Source organism: Dermacentor andersoni, chromosome 11, assembly GCF_023375885.2.
Source record: "Dermacentor andersoni chromosome 11, qqDerAnde1_hic_scaffold, whole genome shotgun sequence".
Classification (NCBI taxonomy): Eukaryota; Metazoa; Arthropoda; class Arachnida; order Ixodida; family Ixodidae; genus Dermacentor; species Dermacentor andersoni.
This window is the reverse complement of record NC_092824.1, coordinates 94655967-94673015: the sequence shown is the minus strand read 5'-3', so window position 1 is coordinate 94673015 and position 17049 is coordinate 94655967. Positions and strand designations below refer to the sequence as shown.

General features: G+C 44.3%; 1 protein-coding gene and 1 long non-coding RNA gene across 8 annotated transcripts in view; one reads left to right on the top strand and one right to left on the bottom strand.

Moving 5' to 3' along the window:
- The window catches only part of LOC140214231 (uncharacterized), a 43399-nt gene extending 40787 nt beyond the window's left edge, over positions 1–2612 (top strand). For 5 of the 6 annotated variants that reach the window (XR_011891171.1, XR_011891168.1, XR_011891170.1 and 2 more), the window contains one exon: positions 155–2612. Coding sequence is in view for 1 of the 6 variants with exons in the window: in XM_072285585.1 (XP_072141686.1) it covers positions 155–426 (272 nt within the window). In the remaining 5 variants the exon portion in view is untranslated. The remainder of the gene's footprint in view (positions 1–154) is intronic. The other variant, XM_072285585.1, reaches the window with a different exon arrangement.
- A 1400-nt stretch (positions 2613–4012) lies between these two features.
- The window catches only part of LOC129386862 (uncharacterized), a 35448-nt gene continuing 22411 nt past the window's right edge, over positions 4013–17049 (bottom strand). For both annotated transcript variants that reach the window (XR_011891190.1, XR_011891189.1), the window contains 3 exons: positions 8853–8904; positions 7885–8077; positions 4013–6061 (listed from right to left, as the gene is read on the bottom strand). This is a non-coding gene — a long non-coding RNA (uncharacterized lncRNA). The remainder of the gene's footprint in view (positions 6062–7884; positions 8078–8852; positions 8905–17049) is intronic.

Here is a 17049-nt window from a genome sequence, read left to right as displayed (position 1 = left end):
TCTGTAAATTTCGCCCTCCCACTTTTCGTAGCACCAACTTGGCATCGAACAGTATGCGAATTCCTGACAACTGAGGAAAACGCGCGGCAAGCAATTAATTCTGCCTGAAGGAGTTGCCAGCCCACTCAATTTTTTCTTTATTTTTTTGTTACAGTTCCAGAGCAGCGTGCTCACCGGAAGTTCTCCGGAGGATCCGGATGCTCACCGGAGGATCTGCCCACCACGGACTTCGGAGAATCCCTCGATCTGAAGCAACCTGGTGCGCGAGCCACCGAGCAGCCGCTGACCCAGACTGGAGAGGTTCAGCTCGAACGCCAGGTTTCGAACTTGCGTCAGAGCGGCCACTTTCACTGTCACGACGACGTGGCCATTCGCACCGTTTTTGAAAATTACGACAAGCGCTTGGTTCCGCACACACAAAAATAAAGTCTGAAAACACCGCAGGCCAAAAGGCCAGAAGACGACGACGATGGCGACGTGTAACGCCCATGACGTGCAAGATGTCTTACACTTCACGTACCACGACTCGAACTAATAAGTGTTTACGGGGTACGTCCTGGGTAGCTTGAGGTGAGTTACGGGCGGGTCTTCGAAATAGAGCACCGATAGCACGGCGGCTTACCGAGTTATATGGTTGGTAAAGGGGGAGGGGAGGACAAGGAGTGGAATGTTGGTGGAGTGCATGACTAGCTGAAATAACGAAAAACCCACGTACGACTGCAAAATTAGCCGGATACTTTCGCGGTGGCGTATGTTATTCGCCTACTGTTATTAAATAAGCGAAGAACTTTGTTCAGGATCCTTTTAACCCTGCAATGCATAACGCGCCTTCCGATTGCTGCGCCGTTCGAGACTGAATTTCTAATTTCTGCACGTGAAACAGAAGTAGCGACATACATTCCTAAGCTGTTCTGTGTGAAACTCGGCTGCAATATAACTACTAGCTGCAGTGCTCGTTATGTTTGCTGAAGCTATCTTCAGTATAAGTTCGCGCTCCATGGCGAGAAATCAAGTTGCACGTATTTTGTGTAGAACGCTGTTCGGGCATTGCAGGGTTTAATGCGCCCAAATACGTTTGGTGTCTGTGTTGTTGGATGCTCTGAACAGCGAACTCGTCAAAGTACTTGAAAAACTGCAGCAATGGATAACGAAGCCTGAAAGGACCACATCACTACAAAATTTGGAGTTCATCTGGGAGGCGTACCGCAGGTTGAGTAGACGTCGGGATAATTTATCACTCGGAACTGGCGCCTGTGTTGTGTAGCAGGCAAACTTACGCGTGACATTAGCATGTTAAGCAATCGCCGTATAAGAATGAAAAAGCTTGTTGAGCATCAGAAGTACTTTCGTGCTGTTCTGTAGTTTTTCCGCGTACTTTTCTCTCGCGTTCCACAATCTTCGCGAACAGCCGTGCGCCGTGCTTATTAGCCGGAGGCTTCCGTTAAGCTGTTCCAAACATACTTGTAGAATGGATTTCGTTGTTTCTCGCACAGATACAGCCTTCTGGGTTTTACGATGTCCAGGACTTCGGAATTGCCACTAAGAATTTGTGATAGTATTTGTTTTCCCCTACCAGCGTTACTTTCTATTCCCGGCACCTCTCGTTCTAGTGATGAATTCGATGTCGTATTTGTGAGAAATTTGCACTTTCGGCGTCATGTGCGCGCATGTATACGGCGTAAATTAAGGTGGGAATGTTCGGTTTTTGATCGTCCCTCAATTTTCTTTGTTACGAATGGTTAAGAGCTCCGAAATAAAGTTACGGTGTGTGGAATTAACGCCCATGCGTGTCTGGTCTCTCTTCGCTAGCATTTTCTTTCAGCGTGGACAAGCGTCCGAGTGTCGCCAGTCAATCGACAAGTATTTCTGTCAAAGGGGGACGTGGGTCTTCTCATAAAAGGAATTCAACAGCTTGCTATATTGAACCGCTCCTCGCAGTGCTACTAAACCGGGTCAAGGATTCAGATAACTACGGCGTGTTCAGTGACGCCCGATACAGTTCCGCTACGCTGCTGCAAAGTGTACGCAGAGTGTAGCGTAATGTGCACATGAGCACGCGGATAGAGCATGTGGTATGTTGTCGGCAGAACGAACTGTGTGACCAGCTAGGCAGCAATAGCGGCCCAGCTGGCCAAGCTACTGGTCGAGAAATAAACAGCGTTTGATGTGCCGTTCCGGTAGCCGAGCGGCTTGAGTGTTGATCTCGTATCCTTCAGGACGGTGGTTCGATTCCCGCTGCCTGCATCGCTGTGAAAAAAAAAAAAAAAAGGCAGCGATGCGGATGCCGGGGCTCGAAGTGCCATCCATGAAGGTTCGAGGTGGACCGTTAAGGCTGGGTCTCGACCTCTAGAGGACCTCCTGCATCGTAGTACCGGCGTACGCATGGCCAGTGCGCGGATTGAAGGCGGTGCGGACGTCGGCACAACGACGCAGGTGACCCCCTGGGAGTTATGTCGCCGTGCAGCTTGCTGCCGGAACTGGGAGTTCCGGCACCCAGCTGTGCACTCGGCCGCCGGAATGTGGCGGATAAGAGGGAGTTTTGTGTCATGGTGCACACTATTTCCTCTCGCTATCCCCCGGGTATCCTAAGAGGGTGGATACCTGCTGCTTTTGGGGGAAGTGCGGAGGGCACCCCACGGAGAAGGGCGACCACACGCGAAAGAGACGACACCACGACGCCCAGAGAAAACCGACCTGCAAAGGACCTGAGCCACCCCTCCACAGAAAATCGCCGCGCACCCGGCGACCCCCCCCCCCCCCCCCCCCCGATCTTTTGCCGCGCCAGCTCTATAGAGGTCCGCCCCCTAAGAGGTCGCGCGGCCCTCCATAGACCGCCCCCTAAGAGGTCGCGCGGCCCTCCATAGACCGCCGGAGGGCCGCGCGACCACTTAAGGGGCGGACCTCTATAGCGCTGGCGCGGCAAAAGATCGGGGGGGGTCGCCGGGTGCGCGGCGATTTTCTGTGGAGGGTGGCTCAGGTCGTTTGCAGGTCGGTTTTCTCTGGGCGTCGTGGTGTCGTCTCTTTCGCGTGTGGTCACCCTTCTCCGTGGGGTGCCCTCCGCACTTCCCCCAAAAGCAGCAGGTATCCACCCTCTTAGGATACCCGGGGGATAGCGAGAGGAAATAGTGTGCACCATGACACAAAACTCCCTCTTATCCGCCACATTCCGGCGGCCGAGTGCACAGCTGGGTGCCGGAACTCCCAGTTCCGGCAGCAAGCTGCACGGCGACATAACTCCCAGGGGGTCACCTGCGTCGTTGTGCCGACGTCCGCACCGCCTTCAATCCGCGCACTGGCCATGCGTACGCCGGTACTACGATGCAGGAGGTCCTCTAGAGGTCGAGACCCAGCCTTAACGGTCCACCTCGAACCTTCATGGATGGCACTTCGAACCCCGGCATCCGCATCGCTGCCTTTTTTTTTTTTTTTCACAGCGATGCAGGCAGCGGGAATCGAACCACCGTCCTGAAGGATACGAGATCAACACTCAAGCCGCTCGGCTACCGGAACGGCACACTGAACACCGTTTTTTTCTCGACCAGTAGCTTGGCCAGCTAGACCGTTGTTGCTCGCCTATGCTCTCACAGTTGATGCTTCCGACCAGATAAGACGTGCTCCATCCCCGTGCTGACCACGCTCATGCGCGCAGGACGCCGCCAGTCACGCTAGCTGCGCAGTGACCCTGGACTCTGCGTCCACTTTGCAGCGGCGTAAATTAACAGTGCCGTGCCTCTAATGCAGCCGAACCATTACACGCGCTTCAATTGTAATCCGTGATGCAGTTTGGTAGCGCTGTGACATGCGGTTATAAGGCGCCGTTCAGTTCCTTTTATGAGCGGACCCACGTCTCCCTTTGGCAGAACAGTTCATTCGTGACATTCTGGCGCTTGTCCACTCTCAAGGAAAGCTCTACTCGGCAACGTAAGTACGAAAAGGCTAGTTTGTAGGTAGTGAACGGATCACTCCTTACATTGGCATCATTCATGAGGAAACTGACGCGAGACAAGACACGCACGGCCTACATTCAAGTTTATTTAGAAATTCGTAAACATTCATTACACGAGTCAAATAATTCCTATGGGCGGGTCAAAACACGCGCACACAAACGAAATCAAGAGGAGACTGCCGTAGGTGCAATTTGAGGGTTGTACTGCGTCACATGCAAGGCGAACAGTACGAATACTCTGCGTGTAGTAGTAAAACCACCACTAATCGCGAACTACAGTAACGTCAGCAGTCATCAATGTTTGGATGTGTACTACGTGCGTTCATAGCTGCAGAGCAAGAAAAATGCAGAGCAAGGTGCTTCAACCCTGCTCGACATCCTGGCCAACCGATATTCAATGTGGAGCATCCGGCTGCACGGAGTCCACAGTAAGCGTTCTTGTTACCGGCTAGCCAGCGACGTCTACGTTGCTATAAGCCAACAAATCTTCTACCGCGAAAAATGACTACCGCGAAAAATGCCGGAATGAAGAATACGCTGCGGAATTTGGAAACATAAAAAAATGACATCGAATAGATCAGTTATGCGTATGATTCGCAGTAGCTGTTATTCCATATCGCAAGTACCCACGTACGAATTAACGATGGCAACAACATGAGGACAGTTTCAGAAAGTTTTAGCGGCGACTCCTAAATACAGAAAACCGTAACAGCCGAAAGGAGGAGGTAGATGCAAGAGAGGAAAATCGCTACTCTGGATGCAGAATATTTGGAACAGCTTTAAGAAAGTCTTAGGCTAAGAGGTGCGACCAGCTATTCAGTACGAGAGAGAGAGAAAAAAAGAGGGCGGAGCCACCGAGGAAAAGCACAAGATAGAACTGGGAAACAAAAAAAAAAGCCCCAAATTACACCAGTATTCAAGTGGCTCTTCCTTCTTATACAGCGATTGCTTAACCTCCGCAAAATGCTGACGTCACGAGAAACTCTTCCTGCAACACAATACACGGGCGCCAGTTATGGGGGCGCGTGATAAGCCATCCTGAAATTTTATGTACTTAACCTGTGGTACGCCTTCAAGATGCTCTGTGAATATTGCAGAAGCTCACTCCAGGCTTCGTCGCCAACTGCTGCAGTTTTTGAACACTGACGAACTTGCTGTTCGAATCATCCAACAGCACTGAAACGAACAGTATTGGGGGAGTATTTAAACCCTGCAATGCTCGAGCACGCTTGCACGTACGCAGAATTTTCTCCATTACACGCCATGGAGTGCAAATTTCTGCTGGAGATAGAATTTGTGAGCAAAGTTACTTAGCACTGTAGTTAGCAATTCGATTCCCAAGCTATTCAAAACAGACACTTGGCTCGACAGCGAATTCATATCGCTACTTCTCGTTCAGCTGCTCAAATTTGAATTTCGGAATCTCAAGCAGCGCAGTATACAGGCGGTGCGTTAGGCATTAGTGTTAAAAGGGTACCGAAGCACCTTAGTGGCTTGGGGAAAAACAGTGCGCAAACAGCATGCGGTACTGCGAACATCTCCGCCAAATTTTGCAGTCGCACGCGGTTTTTCGTCCCTTAAGATATTCATGCCATCCACCACCATTCCACTCCTTGTCTTTCGTCTGCCTTTGCCAACTCGATAACTCGTTAAGGCGCCGTGTTATCGGTGCTCTTTTTCGATGACCCCGCCCAAGCTATACTTAGGCTATTCAGGATGTACCCCGCAAAGACTTATAGTTAGTTCGACTAGTGGCATCTGAAGTGCGAGTCGTCTGGCACGTCCTGGATGCTATACGTCGCCGCCGCCGTCGTCGTCGTCTTCCGGCCTGATGGCCAGCGGTGTTGTCAGACTTTATTTTTGTGTGTGCGTAAACACGCGTTCGTCGGAATTCTCAGCAATGGTTCGAACGGCCACGTCGTCGTGACGGCAAATGTGGCCGCTCTGACGCAGGTTCGCCACCTGGCGTTGGAGCTGAACCTCTGCAGCCTGGGTCGGCGGCTCTTCGGCGGTCTCGGACCAGGTTGCTTCCGATCGATGGATTTCTCGTTCGAAGTCCATGGTGGGGAGATCGTCGCCATCTTTGCCACTTCCGGTGAGCACGCTGCTCAGGATCTGAAAAAAAGAAAATAAAGATTGTTGAGAGGAAGGGCAACGCATTCAGGCTGAAACAAATTCTTGTCGCGTGTTTTTACTCAGTTTTCACGAATCTGCATACCGTTCGACAAACAGAAGATGCTGTGATAGCGGTAGGACGATATTTACGGGCCCTGGTTCATAGTGCTGCTAACGGGGCGCCGGCCACAGAATCTAAACTAATTATAGAAGAATTTATTTATTTATTAATGTATTTATTTATTTATTTACAGTACATTACAAGCTCCTAATCGGAGTAATGTGTAAGGGGGGCTTTACAATGTTGTTGAGAAAGTATGGTGACAGGTACCAAAAAAATCTCATGATACTCAATGTGCGGCAAAAGGCCAAGTAACACTCAAAATACAGTGCTTGATAACACGCGAAAAATAAGTAAGAATATGCCCTAAGCGGTCTATGAGAGATGCTTATAATCGGAATGCTCATCTTCAAGCAAGGATGCAAATAGCAGAGTTCATATAAACTAGACATTATCTAAACCTTCCAACGCCACAAATCATCTCCTCCAAGCGGGACAATTCTATAGCCTGGAAACATCGGCCATTTCATTGCCCGTCTTACTGATATCAAACTCTGAATATTTCATATATTGACCTGTCAAGGGCATACATTTAAATATGTAGGCATCCGATGAGTGTCAAAAGCATGGGTTAAAGTAATGAATCGGCGCAGTATGTAGATCCGGATATAGAGACGAGTGCTTCTTATTTGCTTCGATTGCAAGGCACACATCAAGCTAGCTTAACGAAACGTTTTCCTGAGCAGTCCAATAATGTCATAATGTTAACATGACGGCCTAAGTTTTGTAAATGGGCTATATTTCACATCTGAATCACTGCACCATCAGCATAAATAAATAGAAACCGAACCACAGTATGACCTATTGGAATGCCTCCTCAGGTAATTGCATGAAACCTAAATGCTCTGTAGCGAGTTTTTCAACATGTAGTAGTAGACCCTAGTGTACGTTTTAGAGTCTTAATTAAAAACACATTTATAAATGCAGGTGAACTTGGAAACGGAAGCATATATTGGAATAGTTTCAGAATCGTTTACGTTTGAATTTACGCTGATGCTGCTTCCAATTGTGCTTTACTAAGTTCAGTAATAGAAACTGACTTCGGTTCTCGGTATTAGATTAACAATTTCCAGTTCACACACAAAAAAATGTTTACGGCATGCTTTAGTTACCCTATGTGCCTTCTTTAAAAACTTTGCTGTTCTGCCCTGAAGCGTTTTGGAAAGGCACAGGGGCTTTCGCCCGTTCATTTGTGGAACTGCGCCCATGTCGAGTGTGCGTCGGTTACGAGTTTCGTGGGTCGCGGCTGGGTTCTCCGGAGAAGCATGCACATAAAAGCAACGTCGCACTCAGCGACTTCTCTACGAGCAAGGCTAAACGCGCTGTTGCGCCAGCAGTGCCGCCGTTAAAGGCGCGCCGAGTTACTTCTGCCGAAGCGGCTGCCTTGTTTGCTGTCGCTGAATTACGCACTTGAATCTCGCTTTGATTAACCACTTTCACAGATTCTTTAGACATCTCGCCTATTCAATAAATCTTAGCGCGCAGCGCTGCGTGTCAAATTAACGAAGGCGGTACATTTGTTAACATCGACGTCCTCATCCACAAGACGTTAATCGTTAGCTTCATATATCGTATGAAAGGCGCAACGCAGACATAAAATGTAAATACGTAGCAAAACACACACACATATGCAGATATGAGCGGCCGAGCCACCTAAAAGATATATGTTTGCGCTTGAAAATCCAGATCAAGAAGCCTCAACCGTGCTGGACATCTTGGCCAACCAATTTTCAAAGTGGAGTATCCGGCTGCACGGAGACATCAGGGAGCCCTCTTGCCACCGGCAAGGCTGGGGCACTGTGTCGCCTACGTTGCTCACAAATGGCACCTGTGGCCCGACATGAGCGTGCGCCTGCGGATGCTGTTCGCTTCGCTGCTCCAGGAGCGAGGTGGACCTGCGAGTTGTGCCAAGGCCAGCGTGAGAATCGCACCCTACGTGTCTTCCAGAGCTTATGGATTCATTGACCGCGCTAAACAGTTACAGCCACGTTAGAGCGTAATCAGCAGCAATTTCGTGCCTGCATTTCTTTATTCATTTATTTCAATAAAGAACCATTTACCACTGCGGTACTACATCGACTGGCAAACGGGGCAACATAGGTTCATACAAAACATGGTGAAAAGAGCTTCACCTTTAGGCTTGTCTTTTGTATGAGTATCCTAAATTTTTGCAGTCGTCATTAGTGTTCCACAGCATAACCAGTAAGAAACATGTGAGCCCCTTGCCCCTGCAATACCAGGCGCCTGTGGGTAGTCTATGGAAACCACCTATCCGCTTTACTCCATACGACATGACTCCATGCGAGACAGTTCAACGATCTCTGGGTAAAACTGTCAGCGCTAATGCACATTCAGTGACATTCAATGGCACCATATATTCTTGCCTGCTCTAACTGCTAACAGCACTTGCCACAGCCTTGACCATTGCTTTTCAAGTCTGGGCGCAACGTTTACTGATGATGCCTGCTGCTAATAAAACACGTAACTACAGTGATGTTTATATAGTTCACGCGGCTTCTTGGTTCAGTTGGACGATTTTTATCGAAAGACCTCATGTCATTAGACTTTTCTGTCGGTTAAATAATCTCTCGCATAGTGGTGAATACCCAAGTATGGATAGCCAGTGATTCGATCTGCTCTTGTTGCTTCAAGCACAGGTACATGTTTTACCTAGTAATGTTCAGTTGCAGAACGAATAGCCTGTCTCGTGGGGCAAGCAGATCTGCACAGAAAAGAAACAAAATTAATATAGCAACCCAAAACTACCCAATGCCAGGACCTCCTGGCACTGCCAACTCAAATCTATTTGCGCGTTTGAAATATGAAGAAACCAGAATAAATAAGTTATTCTTGGTGCTCTGCTTTAACAGTACCTCCAAGACAAGAATGGAATGACACAATGCTGACGTAACTCACACAGTGCGTCTACATCTCATTGAAAGAGCAGGGCACCATTGTGATGCTTTACGTCACGTAGTCCAAAGGACCAGAAAGCATAAGGTTGCTTGAACACACACACACATATATATATATATATATATATATATATATATATATATATATATATATATATATATATATATATATATATATATATATATATATATATACACGCCTGAAAAGAGAAACATTATTTTCAATTGCAAACAGCCTCTTCGTGCGAAATTTATTATTGCGCATCAGCAAAACACTGCTGATATGGTTTTACAAGATTACTCCCACTTGACGTACACAAAAAGCGCATAATAAAGCAAAGAAACTTTGATGCACAATTACAGACCAATAAAGTGTTCGCCCAGACCTCTTCTTACTTCTCTAAAAAGGTTTAAGAGGAAGCTTTAGCTCGGGTGTTATTATCTAAATATATGCAAAAGGAGAATTCGTTTTTCTCGGCGACCAGAGCCCAAAATTTGACGAGGTTTGCTGCATTTAAAAGAAAAACTTAATATCTAGTGACTGTTGGTTTCAAATTTTCGATTCAGGTCATCAATCTTTTATAAAAAATTGGGAAAACTCGCAAAATTTCACAAAACGAAACTATCATGTTTACAACTTCGTAACTCGGCAAGAAAAAAAAGATACCGCAATTTTGTACATTGTATCTAATAGTACATCTAAAGCATACAAATTTGATATGTTACACATGAATCTAAGAAAATCTAGTAATATGGAAATATAGCTTATGGAGAACCCTTGTACACATCGTAATAAATTGACGTAGGATATAAATTGACACATAAAATTTGTCCGGTTTGAATGATGTAATGGATGTCGTGTACAGAACCGCGATATCTGTTCCTGATGCAGAGCTATTAGTTCGTAAACTTCGGGCTTCTATATTTTTCTTTCAAACTTCTGAATTTTTGAAAAGCTTTGTAACAACATTCAGGCGCTAAATAGAAATTCCGCTTCCAACAGTCACTAGAATTTTACTTTCTCTCTCAAATGCAACAAATTTCATTAAAATCGGTCCAGGGGTTATCTCAGCAAAACGTTTTTTGCGTTTTACATGTATATGAATAGGCAGCGTCGGAGTTGCGCCCGAGCTAAAGCTTCCTCGTAAGAGGATGCACTTACCACTACCTCTGCCAATGCACATATACTGACAAAGATAATGATGCACAACCGGGGAAAGGAACAGGAGTTTAGGATCGCCAGTGAACCTCTACAGTCTGTGATGGAGTACGTTAATCTAGCTCTCAAATAATTACTGGGAACCCTGATAATCAGAAGGAACTTCATAGAAGAATAAAAACGCGTTGGATTTCATACGACCGACATTGTCGGCTCCTGATTGGAAGCTTACCTTATCATTGAAAAGGAAGGTGTATAATCACTGCATTTTGCCGGTGCTGACATATGGGGCAGAGACTTGGAGACTGACAAAGAAGCTTGAGAACACGTTAAGGACCGCACAAAAAGGAATGGAACGAATAATTCTAGGCATAACCTTGAGAGGCAGAAAAGGAGCTGTTTAGATCAGAGAGTAAACGGGCATAGCCGATATGCTAACTGACATTAACGGAAAGAATGGCACACTGCCGGTCATGTAATGCGCCGGTTAGATAACGGTGGGACCATTAGGGCTACAGAATGGGTACCAAGAGAAGGGAAACGCAATCGAGGGCGACAAATGAATAAGTGGAGCGATGAAATTAGGAAATTCGCAGGTGCTAGTTCGAATCGGTTGGCGCAGAACTGAGATAATTGGAGATCGCACGGAGAGGCCTTCGTACTCCAGTGGACATAATATAGGCTGATGATGATGATGACACGAATTTACGAGAACTGCTTGTCCCGAAAAAAAAAAAGAAACCGAGTGCATCCCATCCTCACTTCTCATAAAAATTGTAAATGGATGAATATGATGGAAGATTTGATGGATGAATGGATGAACATGCGCATGCACTGAGTAATTTAAGCGATCAATAGAAGAATTTGCGAAAATTCCTCATAGATGCAAAACATGAGACAATTGCTCGTTAGAATGCCCACACATCCCTCTTTTAACTTCTCGACAAGATGTTATTGGACACACATATCAATATCACCTGAATGCAGATATATTGACAATCATTTTGGATAATACAGGAAGTTACATTCATTTCTTGTGGAAAAAATAGAATGTATCCATTTAGAATGTCTGCTCCCCTCCCCCCGCCCTATTCTCACTTCTCTAAAAGGCTTCAAGAAGATTAACATATCGCTACCACTGAATGCGCATATACTGACTCGTTTAGGTGAATAATGCAAGAAGTTACAAAAAGTGCTCGTAGCGGAAAAACAAAAGTCTACAGCCAATTAGAATGTCCCGAGATCGTCGTCATCGCCGTCGTAGTCGTCGTCGTCGTCGTCGTCATCATCATCATTATTATCATCATCATCATCGTCATCATCAGCAGCAGCAGCAGCAGCTTATTTTATGTCCACTGCAGGACGAAGGCCTGTCCTTGCGATCTCTAAATACTCGTGTCCTGCGCCAACCGATTCCAACTAACGCCCGCGATTTTCCTAATTTCATCGCTCCACATGGTACCCATTCTGTAACCCTAACGGTCCAACGGCTATCAAACCTGCGCTTTACATGACCTGCCCAGTTCAATTTTTTTTCTCTTAATGTCCATTAGAATATCTTTACACCCGTTTGCTCTCTCATCCACACCGGTCTCTTTCTGTCTGTTAACGTTATGTCTAGCATTCTACGTTCCATCACCGTTTGTGCGGTCCTTAACTTGTTCTCAAGCTTCTTTGTCAGTCTCCAAGTCTCTGCCCCATATGTCAGCAATAGAAAAACACACTGATTGTACACCTTCGTTTTCAATGATTATGGTCAGCTTCCAGTCAGGAGCTGGCAATGTCTGCCGTATGCGATCCAATCAATTTTTATTCTTCTGTGAATTTCCATCTCGTTATCAATGTTCTCTGGGATTATTTGACCTAGGTAAACGCACTACTTCACAGATCTTCAAATGCCCATGTACTGACTCATTTAAGACAATACACTTATTTAAAAAAAAATGTTCTCGCGGTAACAAAAAACTATAGCCCATTAAAATGGCTACACGGCCCTGTTCACACTTCGTTAAAAAGCTACAACTGGATGAACATATTGCAACCCCTGCTAATAAATATATAGTGACCCTCATTTAGGAGAATTACGGGAATCGTTTGTCGACCAACAACAAAGGACAATAGACCGTTAAAATGCCCACACAGCCCTGTTATATCTTCTCTAAGAAGCTGCAACTCGATTAACATATTGCTAACTCTACCAGTAGACATATACTAACTCATTTGAACGAAGTATACACGAATATACATAAACTGCTTCTCGCGAGAAAAAAAGATCCCCCAATAATATGGTTGCACAATCCTCTTATCACTTTCCTAAAAAACTACCACAAGACGCACATATCGCTACCACTGCAAATAAACATACAGTGACACTCACTGCATACACGAAGAATACACGAAACTACGTGAATTGTTTGTCGACCAAAAACAGGACAATAGCCCTGTTATATCTTTTCCAAAAATCTGTAAATGGATTAACATAGTGCTACCTCTTCCAATGCCCATATACTGACTCATTCAAGCGAAGAACACACGAATTTATAAAAACCGCTTTTTGCGGTAAAAAACAAACTATAACCACTAAAATGGTCGCACAGTCATGCTTTCACTTCCCTAAAAAGCTGCAACTGGATGCACATATCGCTATCCTGCTAATAAATATATAGTGACACTCATTTAGACGAAATATGCAGGAAATTAGGAGAGCTGTTTGTCGACCAAAAACTAAACATAACATCCCATTAGAATGTCGCCACAGCCCTGTTATGTCTAAGGTGTAAACGGATTAACATATCGCTATCTCTACCAATGCACATATAGTGGCTCTCATCTAAATGAAGAATACACTAATTTACAAAATTGTCAATCGCGAAAAAAAAATCTATAGTCCATTACCATGGCTTATCAGTCCTGTTCTTACTTCTCTAGAAAGCTGCAGCTGGACACACATATCGCTACCCGGGCAAATAAATATATACTGACAATCATTTAGGCGAAGAATACACGTAATTACGAGAATTGTTTTTCGACGAAGAACACAAGTCATTCGCCCGATAGAAGGTTCACACAGTCCTCATATATCTTCTGTAAAAAGCAGTAAATGGATTAACATGTCGCTACCTCTACCAGTGGGCACATACGGACTCACATTTAGGCGATGAATACACTAATTTACATCAATTTCTTTTCGTGGAAAAAACAGCATAGGCCATTAAAATGGCTGCAGAGTCCTGTTCTCAATTCCCTAAACAGCTGCAACTGGACGCACAGATGGATATCCCTGCAGATAAATATATAGTGACAGTTATTTAGGCGAAGAATACACTAAATATGGAGAACGTTTTGTCGGCCAAATCTTAAAGACAATATCCAATTAGAATATCTACACAGGGGTGTTATATCTTCTCTAAAACGCTGTAAATGAATTAACATATACTATCTCTACCACTGCACATATAGTGACTCTCATTTGAGCGAAGAATACACTAATATACATAAATTGATTTTTCACGATAAAAAAATTGAACCTATTCAAATGGCTTCACAGTCTAGTTCTCACTTCCCTAAAGAACTACCACTAAACGCAAATATACCATAACAGTCACTTAACCAAACAATACATGAAATTACGTGAATTATTTGTTGACCAAAAGCATAAGACACTAGCTCTGTTATATCTTTTATAAAAAGCTGTAAATGGATTAACATCAAGATACCTATTCCAAAGCCCATATACTGGCTCATTAAAGCGAAGAAGACAGCAATTTACAAAAAGGGCTTTACGCAGGAAAGAAAAGTAAAGCCCATTAAGAAAGCTACACAGTCCCGTTCTCACTTCCCTAAAAAGCTACAGCTGAACGATTATATATATATATATATATATATATATATATATATATATATATATATATATATATAATGACACTCATTTAGGCGAAGAATACACGAAATTACGGTAATCGTTTGTCGACCAAGCACATAAGACAATATACCGTCAAACTGTCCACATACCCCTGTTATCTCTTTTATAAAAAGCTCTAAATAGATTAACATATCCTTATCTCTACCAATGCATATATAGTGACTCTCGCTTAAGCGAAGAATACACGAATTTATCAAAATGCCTTTTTGCGAAAGAAAATACTACAGCCCATTAAGATGGCTACACAGTTCTGTTCTCACGTCCCTAAACAGCTGCAACTTGGCGAACATGTCGCTACCCGTGCAACTAAATATATAGTGACACTCATTCAGGCTCAGAATACAAGAGATTACGATAACTGTTTGTCGACCAAAAACTATATACAATAGCCCATTAGGATGTACACGCAGCCCTGTTATATCTCTAAAAATCAGTAAATGGTTTAACATATCGCTATATCTACCAATCCCTAAATACTGACTAATTTAAGCGAAGAATAAACTTATTTATATAATTTGTTCCTGGTGGAAAAAACAAAATATAAGCGATTAAAATGGATGCACAGTGCTGCTCTCACTTCCCTAAATGGGTACAACGGTACGCACATATCACAACCTGTGCTTTCAATATACAGTGACACTCATTTAGGCGAAGAATACACGAAATTATGAGAATCGTTTGTCGATGAAGAACAAGACTGTACCCCTTAGATTGCTCAGACAGCCCTCCTATTTCTTCTATAAAACGCAGTAAATGGATTAATATACCGCTACCCCTTCCTATGCCCATATACTGACTCATTTAAGCGATGAATACACGAATTTAGAAAAATGGCTTTTTGGGGGAGAAAAATTTACAGCCCTTTAAGATGGCTCCACAGTCCTGTTCTCACGTCGCTAAAAAGCTGCAACTTGGCGAACAGATCGCTACCCCTGCCACAGTGACCCTCATTCAGGCGAAGAATACGCGAATTTATGGGAATCGTTTGTCAACCAAGAACATAGGTCAATATACCGTCAAACTGTCCACACAGCCCTGTTATATCTTCTATAGAAAGCTCTAAATAGATTAAGATGTCGCTACCGCTACCAATGGGCATAGACTGACTCATTTAAACGAATAATACACTAATTTACATATATTGCTTATCACGGGAAATAAAAAGAAAATATAGGCAAATAAGATGGCTGCATAGTCCTGATCTCACTTCCCTAGAAAGCTACAACTGGACGCACATATCGCAACCCCTGCAAATAAATATATAGTGACACTCATTTAGGGGAACAATGCACGAAATTACGAGAATAGTTTGTCGACGAAGAACGTAAGACTATTTCCCTTAGACTGTTCACACAGCTATCCTATTTCTTCTGTAAAAAGCAGTAAGTCATTTAACATATCGCTACCCCTTTCGATGTGCATATACTGACTCATTTAGGCGAAGAATAAACAAATTTAGAAAAATAGGTTTTTGCGGGAGAAAAAGCTACAGCCCATTAAGTTGGCTCCAGCGTCCTGTTGTCATCTCACTAAAAAGCTGCAACTTGGCGAACATATCGCTACCCCTGCCACTAAATATATAGTGACACTCATTCAGACGAAGAATACGCGAAATTACGGCAATCGTTTGTCAACCAAGAACGTGAGGCAATAGCCTATTAGAATGTCCACAAAGCCATCATATCATCATCATCATCATCATAGTCATCATCAGCCTGGTTACGCCCACTGCAGGGCAAAGGCCTCTCCCATACTTCTCAAACAACTCCGGTCATGTACTAATTGTGGCCATGTCGTCCCTGCAAGCTTCTTAATATCATCCGCCCACCTAACTTTCTGCCGCCCCCTGCTACGCTTCCCTTCCCTTAGAATCCAGTCCGCAACCCTTAATGACCATCGGTTATCTGCCCTCCTCATTACATGTCCTGCCCATGCCCATTTCCTTTTCTTGATTTAAACTAAGATGTCATTAACTCGCGTTTGTTCCTCATCCAATCTGCTTTTTTTTATCCCTTAACGTTACACCCATCATTCTTCTTTCCATAGCTCGTTGCGTCATCCTCAATTTAAGTAGAACCCTTTTCGTAAGCCTCCAGGTTTCTGCCCCGTACGTGAGTACTGGTAACACATAGCTGTTATACACTTTTCTCTTGAAGGATAATGGCAACCTGTTGTTCATGATCTGAGAAGGGCTGCCAAACGCACCCCAGCCCATTCTCATACTTCTGGTTATTTCCGTCTCATGATGCGGATCCGCAGTCACTACCTGCCCTAAGTAGATATATTCCCTTACCACTTCCAGTGCCTCGCTACCTATTGTAAATTCCTGTCCTCTTCCGAGACTGTTAAACATTACTTTAGTTTTCTGCAGATTAATTGTTAGACCACCTCTTCTGCTTTGCCTCTCCAGGTCAGTGAGCATGCATTGCAATTGGTCCCCTCAGTTATTATATTTAAGCAAGGCAATATCATCAGCGAATCGCCATCAGCCGTCATATATCTTCTCTAAAAAGGTGTAAATGGATTAACGTGTCGCGACCTCTACCAATGGGCATCGACTCATTCTGAATTAAGCGAAGAACACACTAATTTACATAAATTGCCTTTCGCGGTAAGTAACAAAATATAGGCAATTAGGATGGCTCCACAGTCCAGTTCACACTTCCCTAAAACGCTACAACTGGACGCACATATGGATACCCCTGCAGATAAATATCTAGTGAGAGTTATTAAGGTGAAGAATACACGAAATAAGGAGAACTTTTTGTCAACCAAATGCTAAAGACAATATCCCATAAGAATTAGAATGTCGACACAGGCGTGTTATATCTTCTCTAAAATGCTGTAAATGGATTAACGCATACTATATCT